The following is a 19,400-nucleotide window of genomic DNA, read 5'->3' as shown; positions in this document are numbered from 1 at the left end:
AGGCTCCTGCTCAAGGAGCAGGTGGCAGCCATGGCTAGGGAGACCTTTGCCCAGCTATGTCTTGGGCACCAATTGCACCCATTCCTAGATTGGGAGGCCTTGTTCCCAGTCACTCAAGCCTTGGTCACTTCCCAGTTGGACTATTGCAATGTGTTCTATGTGAAGACCACCCAGAAGTTACAGCTGGTCTAGCACATGGCAGCTCATGCAGTATTGGCACCTCTCAGCTTGTCCATGTTACACCATTGCTGCGCAAGCTGCACTGGCTCCCATTTTCTATCTGGGTGCATTTCAAAGTGCTGGTGATCACCTTTAAAGCCCTACATGGCACAGGGCCAAGTTATTTGCTGGACCACCTCTCCCTGAGGGTGTCTGCCCATTCCACTAGATCAGATAGAGTGTGCATGCTCCAGGTCCCTTTCCTTAAATGTTGCCAGCTAGTGGCACCTAGGAAGTATGCCCTTCCTGTAGCAGCCCCTGCCCTGTGGAACACCCTTGAGATCCAGCAGGCCCCCAACCTCCTCCAGAAAGCTGTGAAAAGCTGGCTTACCCCCAGGTGCTGAGATAGATAGGAGACTGTAGAGATGAATGAGTGTAGGTCAGTGTTTCTTAGACTTGGCAACTTTAAGATGGGTGGACTTCAGCTCCCAGAATTCCACAGCCAGCATGTTAGCTAGACTAGATAAAAGCCTTTGGGATGGCTAGTTGCTGAAGTTGCTATGCAGGAAAAGAAAATCCAAAGCTGCAAAGACAGAACTACAGTGGGAACATGGAACTAAGAAGCATGATCATGGGAAAGGGAATGATTAAATGAATTGTCTAGACCTTGCCATCAGCAAATTGGAATGGACTCGAATTGGACCTTTCAATCAGATGATCATACCTTTTACTACTCAACATGAAAAACAAAGAAGGAACAGCTTTGCTTTTATGGTCAAGAAGGATATAGCAAAGACAGAACTTGGGTACAATGCAGTCAATGACCGAATAATACCAATTAGACTTCAGAGACAACCCTTTAATATGACAGGGATCCAAGTTTATGCTCCAATCAATGAAGCAGAAGAAGAGGAGGCTGATTAGTTTTATGGTCAAATTTAACCTGAAATTGACAGAACAGGCAAGCAAGATGTGCTGCTTATGGTTGGAGACTGAAATGTCAAAGTTGTAAATAGTATGGAAGAAAGTGTTGGATTGTATGGCTTATGAAAGAAAAATAGAGTGGGAGAACAACTTATCAGTTTCTACCAGTCCAGTGATTTATCCATTGCGAATGCATTCTTCAAACAATTAAAACAGTGCTTGTATACATGGACATCACCAGACAGAGCACATAGGAATTAAACTGATTATCAGTACAAGAAAGTGGAAGAGCTCAGTTATAACAGAAAAGATGTGGCCAGAGACTGACTGTGGAATAGATCATGAACTGTTCATGTGCAAATTCTAAGTCAAACTAAAGTGGAAGAACAAAACCAACCAGTTTCCACACTCTGATCTTGAGCATATGCCCACCATTTTCAAGGAGAACATCAGGAATCACTTTGAAGCCCTGAATCATATTGGTAAGAACCAGAGGAACTGTGGAATAAAATCAAACAGAAGGGTGAAAATGAAGAGAGCAACTGCCACAGTCCAAGAAACAGATGAAAGCAAACCAGATGTCACAACAAACAGTGAAAATTGTCGGGAAGAAAGGCCAAGGAAGACGAAGATCTCACTAAGAAACTTAATGAAGAATTTCAGAGACCTGTTAGAATAGACAAGAAGCAGTATTACAACATCTGTAAAGACATCAAAGAAGAAAACAGACATGGAAAAATGAGGAAAGTCTTCCAAAAGATTTCTGAACTCAGAAGGAGGGTCCAACCTCAAATTGGTATACCAATGGACAGATAGTAACTCATTCAAAGGAGATAAAACTAAGATGGAAGGAGTAAGCTGAAATAATGTACAGTAGAGATGCCAATATTCAAGATAGCTTAGAACATATTCCCTTCTTACAAGTACTAGAAGATGAAGCTAGATCAGCACTCAGATCATTACCAAGTTGGAAGGCTACAGGAACTGATGGAATACCCACTGAAATATGGCAAGCAACAGAAGACGAATCAGTCAAGGTTCTCACCAAGCTACACCAGCAAATCTGGAGAATGACCCAGTGGCCAATCAATTGGAAGAGGACAACTTACATTCCAATACCAAAAAAGGAGACTTAGCAGAGTATGCAAACTATCATACAATATCCTTAATTTCACATACTAGCAAAATAATGCTTAGGATCATCCAACACAGATTAGAGCCCTACATGGAAAAGAGATGCCAGATGTTCAAGCTGGCTTGAGAAAAGGCCAAGGAACATGAGACATTATTGCGGATGCAGACTAGATAATTGAGAAAGCCAAAGAAAACCCAAAAGAAGTCAGTATGTGCTTCTTTGATTATGGGAAGGCCTTTGATTGTATTGATCATGTCAAGCTGTGGAATGTGCTTAGAGAAATGGGAATCCCAGAACATCTCATTCTCTTCATGAGAAAGTTAGGTCAGGAAGACATAGTACAACAGAACATGGCGGAACAGACTGGCTCCAGGTTGGCAAACAAGTGCGACAAGTCTGTCCCCTTATTTGTTCAATCTATGTGCTGAATATGTATTAAGGGAAGCACACGTACACATACATTCACACATGGAACTTTTGCTGTGGTGGCCCCCCATTTATGGAATGCCCTTCCCAGAGAGGCTCAACTGGTGCTCACATGAGCATCATTTTGGTGCCAGGTGAGGTCCTTTCTATTTTCCCAGGCTGCCCATCTCAAAATTCATGACTCTGGGCGGATAACAATTACAAACTATATAAAACCGTAGTACAATATAAAAAACAGCAGAGATACAATCAGCAGTGGAGGTAAAAAGATCCACCAGCAACAGAGTAATGCAACCACCGCATGGATTCTGGATCCCCAAGCCCGTGACAAAACCATCTCTTTAAGGCCTTGCAAAAAGCAAGCAGGGTTGGGGCCAATCTAATCTCTGAGGGGATGATGTTCCAAAGTGGGGGGCACCATGACAGAAAAGGGTCTCTTCCTGAGCACCACCAGATGGCATTCCCTGATGGATGGGACTCTCCCTGATGGACGATGATTCTCCTGCTGGACCTGATGGGAGAGGTAGGCATAACTGGGGAGAGCCGGTCCTTCAAATAACCTGGCCCCATGCCATGTAGGGCTTTATAGGTCACTACCAGCACCTCATTGGACCCCGAAGCACAATGGCAACCAATGCAATTCACAGAGCAAAGGTGCCACATGCCCCAAACGAGAGGCACCCATAACTGCCTGCGCCATTTTGGAATTTGAATGACTTCTCGCTGCTGTCTATTTTGTAAGCTGTTTTCATTTTGCATTTCAGTTCATGTTATTGTGTATGTTTTATTCAAATTACATTTTTCTAACTGTTTTATTGCAAACTACCCAGAGAACTTCAACTATTGGGTGGTTTAAATTTTTTTAACTCAGTAAATAAATTACGTATACACACACACAGACTATATATGCCTCCAAAAGAGGGAACTTGCATTCCTTTTGAGCAAATATAGTATTTTCCCTGCAATTGCTGTTGTTGGGAATATAGTAAAGGCATCTTCCTATCTAATTTATACTTGCCCTCCGCAGTTAGCAATGTTCTAGGATTTCAAGATGACTGCTTTTCCATTCCTAATATTTCCTGAATTAATCACAGAGATAGATCTACCCAATCAAAGATCATGTAATGAATTCACAAAGCTATGTCAGATTTAATATTAATGGGCATCAATAACAAAAAATCTTGTGGGTTAATATAAGGAATCAGATTTAACTAGCCCTTGATGTCACTGAGAACAAGTTAGGACAAGTTTTTGCAACTGTTAAATGTATGTTATATCATGTCAATTCAGCTTGAATTATTGCGTGGTTTCAGTTCATTTTGGAAGTTCTAATAAGACTATTTTTCCTTCAGCTTATCGGGGTGTCCAAGAGCTACTTTTGCTGGAAAAAAAGGGAAAATCTCAGGGGATGATATTCTCAACACTAAATTCAAGACCAGCGATGGTAAAATAATGTGATTTATTATTTGGCAAGTTTTGCAATTTAGGGGTAAAGCAATTAACATTGCTTTAAACATTGTATATATTCACACCATTAATATTATTGACTGACCAAGATGACGTATACAGATTGTATTAGAACTACCTAAATTATTTGCTTAAAAATTACACTACAATTTCAGCATAATATTTCTTGCACTTTGGAGGTCCCTCACAGTGACGAACAGATCCTGCTTCTCTTTGTAGTCTCTCTAATATCTTAACAAAGTGGATGAACTTCCAAAGGAGGTTTTGTTCAAAAAATCTAGTGTAGATGCCATTATTTCTGGTAATGATTACCTAGTGTCCAATGTAATCTGCTGGGGCTAATCAGTTTAATTTGTTGTCTCTTATGATGGCCTCATAATTCCCAATAACAAATCGGGGGATGCTGATTATTTGAACACATCCAGGGCTCGGTTTGAAATTTTATTTATTTATTTATTTATATGTATATATGTATATATACATAAATAAATATATATGTATATATATGTATATATATGTATATATATAAAATTTGTCACCGCCCATCTCGTTGAAATGACTCTGGGTGGTTTACGGCAGAGATAAAATCAGTTAAAATACAATATAAAAACCATCTTAATAATCAATAAATTCCAAGAAAGATGGAGGATTGATGAATAACTCAGGGAGCGTCATCAGGGCGCCAGCCACCCTCAGGACTGATTACAGCTCTTCTTGCCCCACTGAAATTGGCAGAGCCAGGTCTTTAATCCTTTCTGGAAAGCCGGGAGGGTAGGGGCCTGCCGCATCTTTGGGGAGAGAATATTCCAAAGGGCGGGGGCAACAGCAGAGAAGGCTCTTCACATGTTGTTATTGTCACCAAGATGATTGTAGTTTTATTCCACCATTGTGTCCTAAAGTTCTAGAGAACGATGAAGAAATCAAACAGTTAAACAAAGAAATCAGCGAGCTGAATGAATCCAACACTGAGATGGAAGCAGCCATGGTGAAACTGCAGTCACAGGTATGTTAGCGTGTTGTTGTTATGAAAGCTGTCATCCAAAGCAGGAATGTCCTAATTCCTAGGTCAAAGTCATCTCATTTTTCTTGCTGAACTCTCCCCTGCGCACTGCTTCCACGTTGCAAAACACTGGGGGAAATGCATTGCAGCTCTTCACACTTTGTAACCCTGTAGGAAATGGTGGTTCAAGGTACCAAACCATTCCCAGTGCATTGCTTTTCTTTTTCCTCAACCAATTTATGGGAATGAGGACATTTAACATGGGTTTAAGCCCCCTATTTAAGCCAGTGGTAACATCTGACATTTTGAAGAGGTGACCTCTGCCATAACACCAGCCTTTTCTATTGACCAATCACTTCCAATGCACTTTTAAAATACCCCAGCCATTTTCCACCTTATATCCTCACTCTTTGCAGATCTCAAGAGATTTTAGCATGGCATTATCCATGTGCTTGTGAGTCTGGAGCATGTAGAAAATGCCTTCAATTAATTGTTGTTCACAATTTATCAGTAGCTGAGGAGAATCTCAGCCAGTCAGTGCTTGTTCTTCTCTTTCAAGCTAACCAATTGTTGAGTGTCTTTTGCTAAAGTTTTTCTTAACCTGTGAAACTTTTCATCACCCTTCATTTCTATGTTCCTCCATCCCCGCAAGGGCATTATCCATTCATCTGGCAAATGAATTTGCATGCATTTATTGGGAAATTTGCAAAACATATATCTGGATATGGCAGTTGCAAAGGAAGATTGTTAAAAATATTAACAAGTGCATTCAAAAGCATTCCATTCACCCTGTAAAGGCAGTGTTTGGCCAATCCCTGTGGGAATAAATCAACACAAGTACAAATCCCAGATTTATTTCATTTCTGAAGCAAAACCAAAAAAGACAAATGGCTTTTTGGAGGGGGGTGAAGAAACTTCTGGAAACCAACTTTACAGTAGAATTGCCTCAGATTCGCAGTCATGCAATCAATAGCATTACACATCAACCAAATCTCAGGATACAACCAGTGCGTGGTGGACCTCCATGGCTTTGTCTATTTGCAGTTTGGTTGCTGGAATTGTCTTTACCCGTCTGATATGACTTTGACTGGACACGTTGGCATCCTTCAAAATGAAGCCCTGGGCTGTAGCCAGGCATTATTTTTATTTCCTAAGAATGCCTCTATCAGGTTTCTATTATTATTATTATTATTATTATTATTATTATTACTGATGTTGGACTGTGTATTGCATGGATATTTTTATTGGTATCATTGTCTATATAGCTTTTGTAAACTTTTTTGTAAGCTCTTGATTTTGATCAAAGCAACATAGAATTATTTGTAATATGCAAATAATAACTATCTCAGCAGCCTCTCAGGACTATCAGGAGTTCAGCCACTTGGAAGGGTGGGAAGAAAAAGCCTGAAGTTTAAACTCTAAGCACAGACCCTGTGGCTCTCCACAGGTACATAAAGAGGTCCTGAATTCTTTGATGCACTTTGATGAAACTCAGTCATCTGTTGTGGTTAAGGGTCTCTTCAGCCAAGTCAAACCAAATGCTGAATAAGAGGTGATGTGTCTGAAAATCTGCAATTTACTGCTAAGCTTTGGTGTTGTCAGGGCTGAGCATGAGAGATGGGAACCATGGTTCCCAGACTAAAGAAAACCATTATATAAATTGATCTCAGGTACTGCTCAAGGCCATCAAGACATGGGCCAATGGTGGGAAGAAAAAATAGCTGAAAGGGAGGGGGAAAAACTAGAAGGTTTAAACTCTAGAGCAGTGTTTCTCAACTGTGGAAGCTTGAAGATGTGTGGACTTCAACTCCCATGCTGGCTGGGGAATTCTGGGAGTTGAAGTCCACACATCTTCAAGCTGCCACGGTTGAGAAACACTGCTCTAGAGCATTCATGGAGCTTTCAAAAGCTACTGGCCATTTCCCTTGTAACCCTTGTTCTTTTAATCCTGCAGATCTCCAGCATGGAGAAAAACCTCAAGAACATTGAGGAGGAGAACAAGATGATAGAGGAGCAGAATGAAGCCCTCTTCCTTGAGCTCTCAGGGCTGAGCCAGACTCTTATCCAAAGTCTTGCCAATATCCGCCTTCCACACATGGTAAGGATGAGCCTTGTGAACTCAGCCTCTGTCTGTGTGATAATATCCCAGTTTCTATAAGCATCATCGTAAGAGGTTTTGCATATCATCAAGAAGTAGAAGAGAAGAAGCCTCTGAATCATTGATTCATTCTCTTTTACATTTCATAATGTTCAATATGAAAAAGCACCATTATGAGTAAGCTGCTATGTCATAACAAGACACAATAGAGGCGAAGCAAAGATGTGGAAAGCACTGTCCAGTCACAGCCACTAGCATTAGAGCCATATCTCTGCACTGGAATATGTGAAAGTTAATCTCATAGAAAGCTGAGGTCCAGCAGAAGCACCAGCAGTATCATGTCAGACCCATTGTTCAACCCACCCAACCCCCATTCATTTTTTTGCTTTAAAAAGAATCTAGCCATGTGATGAGGGATTAGGGCACCCTACAAGGTAGTCCAAACCTTGCACAAACCTTGAATACTAACACTGCCTTTACTGTAAGTTTACAGAAACCGAATCTTGCAAGTCTGAAAGCCCTTCTCCCCCCACCCCCTTGCCTTTGCTCTCCAGAAAACTAGGAGGGTCCCTTCTGAGACACTTCCCACACCTCTTTTCTTTGTGTGGGCTGAGATAACTTTTGCATGACAGTTATCTAGGCTATGGCTCTTCCTCCTGTCTCCCAATGTCATTCCAACATACCATTACAGATTACGGGAAATTAAAGTAGCATCTGCTATCCAGCATACAGCTGCCACTATGGGTCCCACTTGGATCTATCAATTCTATGAGTGATGCACCAAAAAAATAAGAGCATCCACTGGCTCTAAAGCTAGTTCAGCCATATAATCCATAATCGCTATTGTTGTTGTTTAGATTCAGATTTATATCCCAGGAGTATCAGATTCAAGCTGCAAAAATCTAGATGATGACTCCATGGCAGCAAAGAGGTAATCAGATTTTGACAGACAAGATCTGGTGGTCTTACTGCCCCAAGACCAAATGGTCTCACCTTGTAATGTTATGTGGGAAAGATCTTGAAAGACTGGGTGAAGAGATGCTGCCTAGGGAATGGTCAGATAAGAGACAGCATAGCCTACAGCTGCATAGTAGGTGGGGCAAGAGGCTAAGAAGGGACCCTCCCTAGTTTTTCAGACTGTAAAGGAGATGGAGAGAGATTTGTACTTTCAGACTTGCGAGATTCTGTTAATGTCACCTTACACTAAAGTAAAATTAGTTTATCTGGACATGTTTCCTGTCCAGTCCTGGTTCCTGGTAAGGCTGACACGCCTATTGAACTTCCTTCTGTCAAGCTCAAAAGGATTCTGAGCCTTAGACAGTTTCTTAAAAACATTATATTTCATTCTTTTTAGCAGGAGGGTTTCTCATTTGATTTTCATGTCACATCATTTCTAATTTTTGTCATGATTAGGGGGCCTCAAATGTAGGAAATTGTCCGAGTCTGTTTTAGTGGGTCTGTGTTCCTCCATTTTTATCAACAACCACCCAATATGATAAGTTAGGCTGAGATAGCAAAACTAGCCCAAAGTCACCCTACAAGATTCCATGGCTGAGAATGGATTTGAATGAAACAAATACATGACAGAATGCACAATATGGGCATAAAAGCATTTTTCCATGAAATAAAGTAACTGCATTTTCCTTTCATATATATGTCTTCTTCATAACACCGACGAAGCAACTTCACTAGGGATCTCAGTTTTATTGATTTCATGTTGCAGTGCTTCGTTTCTCATAAGTTTGGAACTGGTCTTTTAAAATTTATTTTATTTATGTAACTTAATGGTGGCACTGCCTGACTCTGGGCAACTCACGTTATAAAACAGAAAACAGATATAATATGAATAAACAGTAGAATAAGAGAAATAACACAATGGCAGTCTGGACAACATTAACACAAAAGAAATATCAATCATCTCTAAGAATTGGGGTCCTATGGACTCTACCCCCAGGTTTGAGAGAACAGCTAAGTCTTTAAGGCTTCCTGGAACATCGGCAGGGTGGAAGCTAGATTTCAAGAAGGACCTCATTCCAGAGGGCAGGCACTGTGACAAAAAAAGTGTGCTTCCTGGGTCCCAAAATAATGGCACTGTTTGATTAAGGCAGTGTTTCTCAACCTTGGCAGCTTTAAGATGTGTGGACTTCAACTCCCAGAATTCCCCAGCCAGCCATGCTGGCTGGGGAATTCTGGGAGTTGAAGTCCACACATCTTAAAGTTGTCAAGGTTGAGAAACACTGGATTAAGAGGACCAAATTATGTTAGCCTTGTATCTTACCTCTGTCCTTTCTGATGAATCTCTTTCTAGGACATTTCAGTTAGGCCCTGATGATCTGCATCCTAAAGGAGATCCCTTGGAAACAGCAGCGCTTAAGTTAACCCTGACCTAGATCTTTTCTAAAAGCCCTAAGTCTGGATTCCACTCTCCTGTTAAAGGATCCAATACAACTTGCCTAAATATGCCGTCCAATTGCTCACTTCCACACATAGTGCCCTCCTTGTATTCTGGAGGCTTTCAAAAGAGCCTTTTAACGTGGAATTATCAATGCCTCTTTTATGCAGTTGTAAGGGTGCCTGAAAAACACTGTAAGCCGTTTGTAAACTTCCCGTATTCTCCCCCCATTCTTCTTTTTTCTCATCACAGTAAGCCATTAAAGGTAACAAAGGGCCCAAGAAGAACATAGTCTCTTTGCAGGTGTGGGTAGGAAAATGCACTACTGATGCATGCTGGGAAGAACTGTATCCAGGGAACATGGATGTCGTCCTTTCTATATTTTTTGCTCTGCATTTCTCATTTTGGTTCTGTTTTCTTTTTTCATGGCAAATCCTGATCTACTGGCTGCCAGCCTTAATTAATTCCCGTCTGGAGAGAGAGGTTTCATCAACCAACGTGGTTCAATTAGCCATCAAATTAGTGCATTAGAAACTGAAATGCTTATTTCCAAATACAGATGTGAACGTTCTGGCTATATACTTTTTTGGGAGTAAACCAGTGTAAACCATGACTCCTGTGTTGTCCTTTAAAAAAAGGCACTAAAATAAACCAGCATAACTATTTGTAGCTCTTTTTAGGTAGTCCTGGTTTATTTACAGCATCAGGTCCCCAGAAACTATCCCCCAAGGGGATTATGGCCCCAGCAGTTTCTTGTCCACTTCATGTCCAAAGTCCTTCCAAAAAACTTGCTGGGGACTCTCCAATCAATCTAAGGAGCATAATGCTCTCCTCACCCCCATCTAATAAAAATCAAGATCAGCTTGAATGGATAATAGCTTTTTTTCTTACTTGCACAGAACCAGAAGAAAAAAACACCTCTCCTTTACTACTTCCATTAAAACAGTAACCATGCCAGTCTACATCAGAGTTACACAGACACAAGAATAACTTTACACTAGGTACAACTACAGTGGGCTAGAATCTTGATATTTAGGCTTACTCGTTGTCTGATTCACCTTCCTTAAATGGGCAGGGCATTTTCATCCAGATGGCACGTACACAACCTAGTCCAACCTTTCCCTTGGATGCTCAGCTGCAATTGCATCGCCAAGAGTCTCACTTCCAGCACCTTGAACTGTCTTGGATCTTCTCGATGGCTCCTAGATCCAATCAGTTCTTTGGCTGTGCTAATCCTGATCTGCTCCTCCAGTCATCACATTCTGGGTGCTCCTCCTTCTCCTGGCCCCAATTCTCACCAGTTGGTGCATTAGATGATTCCTTTCAGTGGTAGAACTGGCTGGCCAATCCACCTTGAACCCAGGCTGCAGGCAGGCATCCAGCACAACACATACATAAGCAGAGCAGAGCAAAAACCAGATGTACACTCCCTTTACCTGTATTAAGGAGGGATATTTCTGTCACCTGCCCTAACTCAGTGTTTCCCAAACTGAATAACTTCAAGTTGTATGGTGCTCCCATAGTGCTTAGCAATGGCCTTGCTGGCTGGGGAACTCTGGAGTTCAGACCTCTCAGTGTTGCAAAGGTTAGGAAACACTGCAACTGGAATGCTACACCTCCCTTTTGTCTTCTTAAGCTGCCTCTTGCTCAAGAGCATTCTTTCTCTCACTTTAAACTTTGCTGAAATCTTTTTCTTTACATCTCTGACTCCTTGATATCTGCTCAGGTTACTTCACGGAGCTAACCCCTTCTCTTTCTTTCTCTTAGCCATTGCTGCAAGCTTGGTCTCTCTGGATCAAAGCAGAGTCCCTAGATCTGGTCCTTACTCTTCAGTTCCTCTTTGTATAGCTCCTCTTTGTAGAACTCCATACCTTTTATATCTTTTCAAAGCTCTCACGTTTTGCTTCTTCCTCTCACTTCTTCAAGATGACCTCTCCCTCCCTCTCCTTGAAGGCTTCTCTTTGTCTGCTAAGGAGCTCCTTTTCTTGACCTAATAAGCTTATTTCTCTTCCTCGTGTTGCTTTACCTTACATCTGAGGCCACTTTCCTACATCCTGCTAATTACAAACCCTGGGCACTGAGATTCTTAGCACCCAAGTTACTTCCTTGCTCTTTATGGCAACTCTCTCAATTTGCATCAGTTTCACTTATTTCTCCAACTTGACTGCAATCCCCCAGATTACATAAGAAGTAGGGGAAATGAAAATGTTCTAGCCTGGGTGTGAAATAGACTAGAATGATTCACAAAACCATCCAGTTGTGAAGTAAATTAGACCATCTGGCTTGTAGCCAGATTTAATTGCAAAGAAGCTTAGTTGCCATAGAGTAAAACCAGCTATCCTGGAGGCTCTAACCATCCTATTCAGGAAAATGAGTGATAGGCAATCCAGCAACTCCAAAAAGTGGATTTTGTCATCTAGCCCAATCCTGCTTTAATGGGGGCATCCCCTCTGGTCTCTATGATTAATTTTTGTAAACCATCCTACCCAAAACTGCCTTCCCAACCCTCTTTTTCTAAATGAAACATGAAGCACCTTGATGATGATGCAACCCTTCATCTGCCTAACTTTTGAAGAGCAGGTACCTTCAAAAAGTATACAGCCTATTAAACGTTTTAACAGGTAACATTCAAAATCTAGAGTTCAGCAATAAAAGAAAGTCTAACAAGACTGACCATTGAATTTGCACTTTCAGAAAAATAGGGAATTTGCCATTCTGTCTCAATGTCTGGCATTTATTGTTCAATGGGAGAACAATTGTTTTTCTTTTCTGTATTTTTCTATTGATCTTCTGTGCTGTCTCTCATTAGACCTCATAGTCCAACTGAAAAGAAAACGATAAAAGCTTTATCAAGAGTATACACTGAGTATACTTGATCAAGAGTATACATCCTAGCTACACAAGCTAGGACAGGATTCAAATTTAACAGATGTTGCAGTTCCCATTATAACTCAGGAAATCTCCATTTTGACCTGAATAACTGTCACCTAAGCAATCATGGCCATAAAGAGAGTATATTATGTTTAACTTAACAGGTCTACCAGTATCCAGCTGCCAAATTATGGCTGTGGATTTTTTCTAAGCTTCATTGAAGTAGAACAACTGAAAACCAGTATTAATTACCTTCTCTACGTTCAGGAAGTTAATTCTATCCTGTGGCATGCAATCATTAGTCAGGCACAATTGATGTGTTGGGTGACACCAGAGGCAGACAGAAAAGGAAATTGCAGGTCAATCTGAAATGTTTAACAGCAGCCCACCCTGATGAGTTAGTAGAACTTCCTTCATAGTAAATGTCCTCAACAATAAGTAACATTGCAAAACTCCTCTTCTTTATGTATGTCAGGATTTTCGTTCTCATGGGAATGACGACAATGTATTCATGTCATGCGTGAATACTGCTAACGGAGGAGAGAATTCAGAAGGAAAATGGTGCAGGTCAGTGAATGCAAGTTTTGCATTCACCTGATATTAGCCCTAACTCTACTCTAGAACACCGTAGAATAGTCAGCTTTGGCATAGATCAGTGTTGTCCAAACTTGGCCACTTTAGGATGAGTGGACTTCAACTCCCAGAATTCCCCAGCCAGCCATGCTGGCTGGGGAATTCTGGGAGTTGAAGTCCACTCATCTTAAAGTGGCCAAGTTTGGACAACACTGGCATAGATTGTAAAGCAAAGATAAGTTGATTTCACTCTTTCATTGTATTGTTGTTTTCTTAGATTCTTCCTGACCCACAAAGCTGTTCTAAAGCTACAAAGCAAGAAACATATTTGATTTTTGTAAAAAAAAAAAAAAAAGAGAGAGAGAGAGAGAAAGAACTTAAATCACATCAAAGCTTCGTTAAACCATCTTGAGGGTGCACTTGCTTATGATCCAGCTGGACTTTAAGCTTCTCTCCATACCTGCCAAATTCAAGAACAGATTTCACCGAATTAATGGAACTTACTTTGAAATAAACACGTATCAGACTAACATTCTTGGTACTAAGAGTCCCAGCTGCCAATAGACTTCAGGTCATCCTTCTTCAACCTGGCGCCTCCAGATATATTGGACTTGAATTTGCAGAATCAGTAGTCAGCACAAACAGCCTTTCTACCAATTTAGCTCTTCTAAGGCGACTAAATACGTAATATGAAACTGAGACACTTTCCTATCAGCCTGTGCACTAAAAATATAAATTGGTTTCATGATCGTTTCCTTTTCTGAGGAAGGTCAGTGAAGACAGAATAAGCATGTGCCTACCTCCTACCAACTTTCATGTTTATTATAGGTCAGGAAAGTTAAACAGATATAGGGTGATCAGACGTCCGGCAAAAGGAGGACACGCCCTCCTTTTGTCCTCATGTCCTCTGTCCAGCAGGCATAGCCTTAAAAATCAAATATTTTCCAGCTTTTTTAGTATTTAACAAGCTTTCTCTTCCTGAGTAGCTTTTCCCCTTGATGCACTTCCCTAATAAGTACTAACCACAAGTTAACAGGCTCTGCTCTGTAACCTCAGGGCTTGCTCGCTGTCTGAAATTAACAAGACCTTAATCAGTTATAGGCTGAAGGCTTTTACCTCCTAATGCTGTAGAATGTTCCTGCTAGTGAAAAGCCAATCTTTCTGATGCTGGGAAAAAGTAATTTCATATACATGTAAGGCTAAGTACTTTTTTGCGGGGGGGCAGTTTTTCACTGTAATTTTTGTCACGGATGCCTAGAAAGTGAAACAGTTAATGTGTCCTCCTCCCCCCCCCCCATTTGTCTTCTTTTCCAATTGTCTGCATCCTCCTTTGCCTATTCAGATATCTGGTAGCTCTAAACCAGTGTTTCTCAACCTTGACAACTTTAAGATGCGTGGACTTCCCCATGACTAGCTGGGGAATTCTGGGAGTTGAAGTCCACATATCTTAAAGTTGTCAAGGTTGAGAAACACTACTCTAAGCAGATATAAAGTTAGTATCACGGTTTATTATATCCTTGACTTCATTCTATAATCAAAGCTGCACAGATAAGTGTGGTCTGATGGGAGAGGATGTGAAATGGGCCAATCAGCAATCAGTTGTTACCCCAAGAATGATTTTGTATGTCTCGATTTCCCCACAAATTCCGATTTATCAGGCCATTAATTCTAACTCTTCCCCTAAATCCTATAAAAACCATTAAAGGAACTGAGTACGTTTAGCCTGAAGAAGAGAAGGCTGAGGGGAGGTGCGATAGCAGACTTCCAATACTTGTCCCAGGGAAGTGAGTAAAAATTCATACCTCCAAGCTCCTGAGGGTAGGACAAGAAGCAACGGGTGAAAGCTTTACAGAGGGAGATCCAAACTCAAAATAAGGAGGAATTTCCTGATTATGAGAACAGCTTGCCTCGTGGGAGTTCCATCACTGGAGGCTTTCAAGCAAAAGTTGGACAACCATTTGACTGGGATCGTCTGAGGATTCCTGCCCTGGGCAGGGGGTGGAATTAGAAAACCTCCAAAATCTTTTCCAACCCATTATATCTGCCCACCCCACTCGGTCCAGCAAAAGGGGCATGTTGCAGACCCCACCAGTCAAGGAATTTTGGCTGGTGGGGTCTAGGAAGAGGGACTTTTCTGCCGTGGTCTCCATCTTGTGGAACAGCTTACCACCTGAGGTGCGGTGTGCCCCCCCAGGAAGAGTGTGAACTCTTGGCTATGCCAGATGGCCTGGGGGCCTGATGGGGGTCCGCATTGTTGGAATTGGCTGGTGGGGTAATCGATTCTGCCCCCCCCCCATCATCTTGAATTGTATATAGCCCTTTTTATATAGTTTTTTTTTTAGCTAATTTAATATGGATATTTATATTTGTACTGTTTTTAAGGTTTGATTTTCATTGTGAGCCATCCAGAGTCACCCTCTGGGGGAGATGGGTGGCCTGTAAATCTAATAAATAAATAAATAAACCCTATGATTCACTGACTTCATTGTAAAAAAAATTACATTGACCCAGACAGCTATGAATAGAAAGGGGGTAGGCTCCGACGAATGTTCTGCTCTTGAATCTTTTAGAAGCTTCCAAGGGGATGTGCTGAACAATTTGGCCTGGGCCACCAAGTGATAACGGTTTAGTCCTCTTGTTAATGTTTTGTTCCTCAGCAGGGACCATTCACCACAAGACAATCTAATGCACGAGTTCCATGTTCTCCCATGACAGCCCCTGGAGCTCTTCAGGTGTTGTTTTTATATCAGCATTCATTATACTATAATGAATTCACCGCTCATCTTATCTCCTAGGCAGAATTCAGGCATCTTTATGCCAGCTTATAAATCTTCTGCAGAAATGCCTTCTTTTTCCAGCACCGCATGCACAATTATTCCTGACAAAATGCCATCCCTTCCCCTCAACTAGCACATGGAATCTGTATCACTGCACTCTGAACTGTGATTAACTGTTACAGGCCCTCATTAGCTATTATTTATGGTGTCATTAATGAGGATAGCACAGCCCATGCCCGTTGCGCCTATGTCATATACTTTCAATGTATTATTTGCAGTTATTCATTTCTCCCAGTCTCAAAGAGAGGACATTGCACAACTGGTTTGGGACAGGGATCTGTGGAGTTATGGTCTTTGGGGTAAACATTTCTTATTCTGCTTTTCTCTCAAAATCTCCCCAGTTCTTGTAGGCAGATCTGCAGACTGCATAGATCGCTGCAGTAAGAACTCCGTTCAGGAAGTGGACGGTAACCATTGGTTAGGGATTTGAAGTTTTGTCAAAAGAGGGGATAAAAGAGTGGATATTTAGGTGAAATCCGACCAATATTACCCTGCTGGTAGTAGATTTCCATCAGCAGATTAAGAGAAAACTAATTTCCCTTCCCAACAGAGATCATGTCCATTCCCCAAGTCTCCTGTGAAGGATCTGGAGAAGTGATGGAAGGAAGGAAGGAAGGAAGGAAGGAAGGAAGGAAGGAAGGAAGGAAGGAAGGAAGGAAGGAAGGAAGGAAGGTTCTATGGTCCAAGTCTTACAATGGTGGCTGGAGCTAATATGAAATAAGATCTAAACTGAGTCTGAACGTAGACATCTCTATGATTTTCCCTTCTCTGTTTTCCAGTTAGGATTTATGATGATGGTAATTATGTTTGTTTTGTTTGTCTGATTGTTTTGGAATCCAGGAGCCAATCAGTGAGCAGAACTTTGATGCCTACGTGAACACTCTTACTGACATGTACACCAACCAGGAATGCTACCAGAATCCAGAAAACAAGGATCTGCTGGAAAGCATCAAACAGGCCATTAAAGGAATTCAGGTCTAAGAAGTGGGACAAAAAAAGAAAAGGAAACTTAAAGAGAGCAAGAGAGTGAGAGAGAGAAGATGTTAGAATATCTGGAAGACTTTAGAAGACCTTCACTCAGGTTTATTTGTTGAATGAATGAATTAAAGGACCAAAACTTAACCAAGAGGCCATTCACAAAAGAAGAAATGAACTCAATTTTTTTGTTTGTTTTGTTTTGTTTACTTGATGGCATCACTTGGGCAAACAGTGGGAACTCTGTTTTGTTTTTCACCCCAGATTATGGTGGTGGATTTAAAGATGGGCTTGGAAGCAGGTGGAGATTATGGATCTTCATGTGCTGCTAGGTTCCTACACTCCATAACAGAGTTATTCCAAGATTTAGATCATTAAAAGAACAGGGCTTTTCTCTATCACGGGAGGCTCCACAACCATGTGTTGCCTTTGGTCATGTCTCAAGATAACGCATCAGTTCTATGTCATCTATTGTCTATGAGAAGCTGGAGCTGCAGGCTTATCTCTCCATCTAATCTGAGCTAGGATTCCTACTCAACTAAGGATTCCAATGCCTCTGGACACGAGGACTCACAAAAGTATTACAGAGTCACATTATTTTTTATTTTCCAAAAGAGCAGCTCTGGATCTCCAGTGGAAAACGCAATGGAAAACAAAAAACAAAAAAACAAAAGGTTCTCAGGGAAGCTTTTTTGGAGTTTGCAACTACAGTATTCCTTTGTCTGTCTTTTTAAAAAAGGCTATTAATGAACAGACCAATATTGGGACGTTTTGTATGGGAGAATTCTAAGTGTGTTATCATGGTCCAGTGTACATGAGTTTCGGAAAGTCCTTTTGCTGACCGTTCTGGTTCTGTTCATCGTTGTGGTCATTCTTGAGTAGCTGTAAAGCACTGCACACATCAACGCCAGAGACATATTTAAGGTGTGATTAGGAACAAAAGGGAGCCTACAAGAAGTAGTTACTCTTCCCTCCCTATGAACTTTGGCTGATACATTCGTGGCAATGCTTACGGGTTCTCAGATTCGTTTTCTACATTTTCTGTGTTTAACAAAACAAAGTGATTGTCCTGCAAGAAAGGAAACATTGGGTAAAGCTCTTCCAAAGAACCACTTTGATTTGGTTTGGGGTTAACCCTCCAGTATACGTAAGTCCACTGTGCACTTAAAGAACTACAATGAAGTGAATGTCTCTTGTAAAGCAAATTTCTTCAACGCCTCTTAACCCATGTGGGTATTGCTAGATTCTCAGAGGGAAATAAGAGCAGTGGGGAGATGTGCAAATAGGATACAGAGCATGGTTTACCCGAGCTTATCAAGAAAATGAATCCTCAGTTTTAACCCAGCCAGGCTAGTGAGAAGGATTTGAATAGGTGACTGATATATTAATTGGCTAGAGGGCAATCAGTAGCATTCCCTGATTCCTAAAGTAAGAAATAACAGCCATTGAGAAGGCAGGAAGAAGGAAGCGGGATCATCTCTAGGGCCTGCTGCTGCCTTCCAACAGAGGTGCTCCTCACACTTGGTGAACTCTTGTCTCAGCATATCCAAAAGCCAGAAAAGATGTTAGATAAAATTCAAAGAATATTGTAAGGCATTAGCGACATTGTAAAATTCTTTTCATGGTGCTGAAATCTCCCCTTTTCTTGGCAGTAGTGTGGTCTTAAAAAGTAAGTCTCCCCCTCACCCCGAGCTTGAAAGCTTCTAAGGCTACAATCCTCTATCCACCTACAGGAGCATAAGGATCATTGAGACCAGAGAATTCCCTTCCAAAAGCACAACTATGTACTGTGCTGTAATTCTGATTTCTAGCTAGCAAGGATGGTCTTGGACAGGTGTTTGCCAGAAAACCCCAAACAAAATCCTGCCACCTTCAAGGGAGTGACAAAACGTGGTTTCTGTGGAAACAAGGGTTAGCCTCCAAAGTTCCTAAGAACTTTGGGGGGTGCACATGCCTGTTGATCTGTGCAGGTGCCACTGTTTTTCTTCCAGATGTAGCCCTTTGACACCACATCAGAAGGCTGCTTCAGAGTGTCCCTCCACTCCAGGAACAGCTACAGAGGGTTGGAGTGAAGCCAGCCAGCCAACATGACATTTAGGGGTATTTGGGAGCATTTTTGTACGTGAGGATTTGTTGTCCTGTAAACACTGGTGCCTCCTCCTTCTAGCAGGAGCTCTCTAATGAAGGGAGTGAGTCAGTTGCACCAGGCAGCAGATGCTGGAAGATGAGCATCAAAGGGCCAGAAGAAACAGCTGTTCCTCACCCGCTGGGCCATGCCACTTAAGTGAGCCCAACATGGTGAGGCTCCGTGATCAGTGCTAGAGAAAGATTAGGTGGCTAGTCTAGTTGGTTTTGATACAATGAAGAGGGTGCCATCTTCTTCTTGACCTCAGGCAGCAAAATACTTTCTCTTCCCGTTCTCGTGACTGTCCGACCTTTGCTACAACAGAAGCAAAGCGGAGGAGATGCATTCGGCCCAAATCATAATTTACGTTTCAATGTGAGGTTTCTATTCAAGTTGCAAACTTGACTGAACCAGGCGT

At 41.5% G+C, this 19,400-nt stretch overlaps 1 protein-coding gene across 1 annotated transcript in view; it reads left to right on the top strand.

The window, feature by feature from the left end:
• Positions 1–16,988, top strand: part of MYT1 (myelin transcription factor 1) — an 84,772-nt gene extending 67,784 nt beyond the window's left edge. The window contains exons 18-21 of the mRNA XM_088153274.1: positions 3,997–4,088; positions 5,011–5,114; positions 7,066–7,209; positions 16,723–16,988. Coding sequence (XP_088009400.1) covers positions 3,997–4,088; positions 5,011–5,114; positions 7,066–7,209; positions 16,723–16,863 — 481 coding nt within the window. The 3' untranslated portion in view covers positions 16,864–16,988. The remainder of the gene's footprint in view (positions 1–3,996; positions 4,089–5,010; positions 5,115–7,065; positions 7,210–16,722) is intronic.
• Positions 16,989–19,400: the final 2,412 nt, after the last annotated feature.

Source organism: Python bivittatus, unplaced genomic scaffold (assembly GCF_059951505.1).
Source record: "Python bivittatus isolate LINGU-HERP-01145 unplaced genomic scaffold, Pbiv_v1 ctg000700_np1212, whole genome shotgun sequence".
In the NCBI taxonomy this organism is placed as follows: Eukaryota; Metazoa; Chordata; class Lepidosauria; order Squamata; family Pythonidae; genus Python; species Python bivittatus.
The sequence above is the reverse complement of the archived record's forward strand: the minus strand, read 5'-3'. Positions and strand labels throughout refer to the sequence as shown.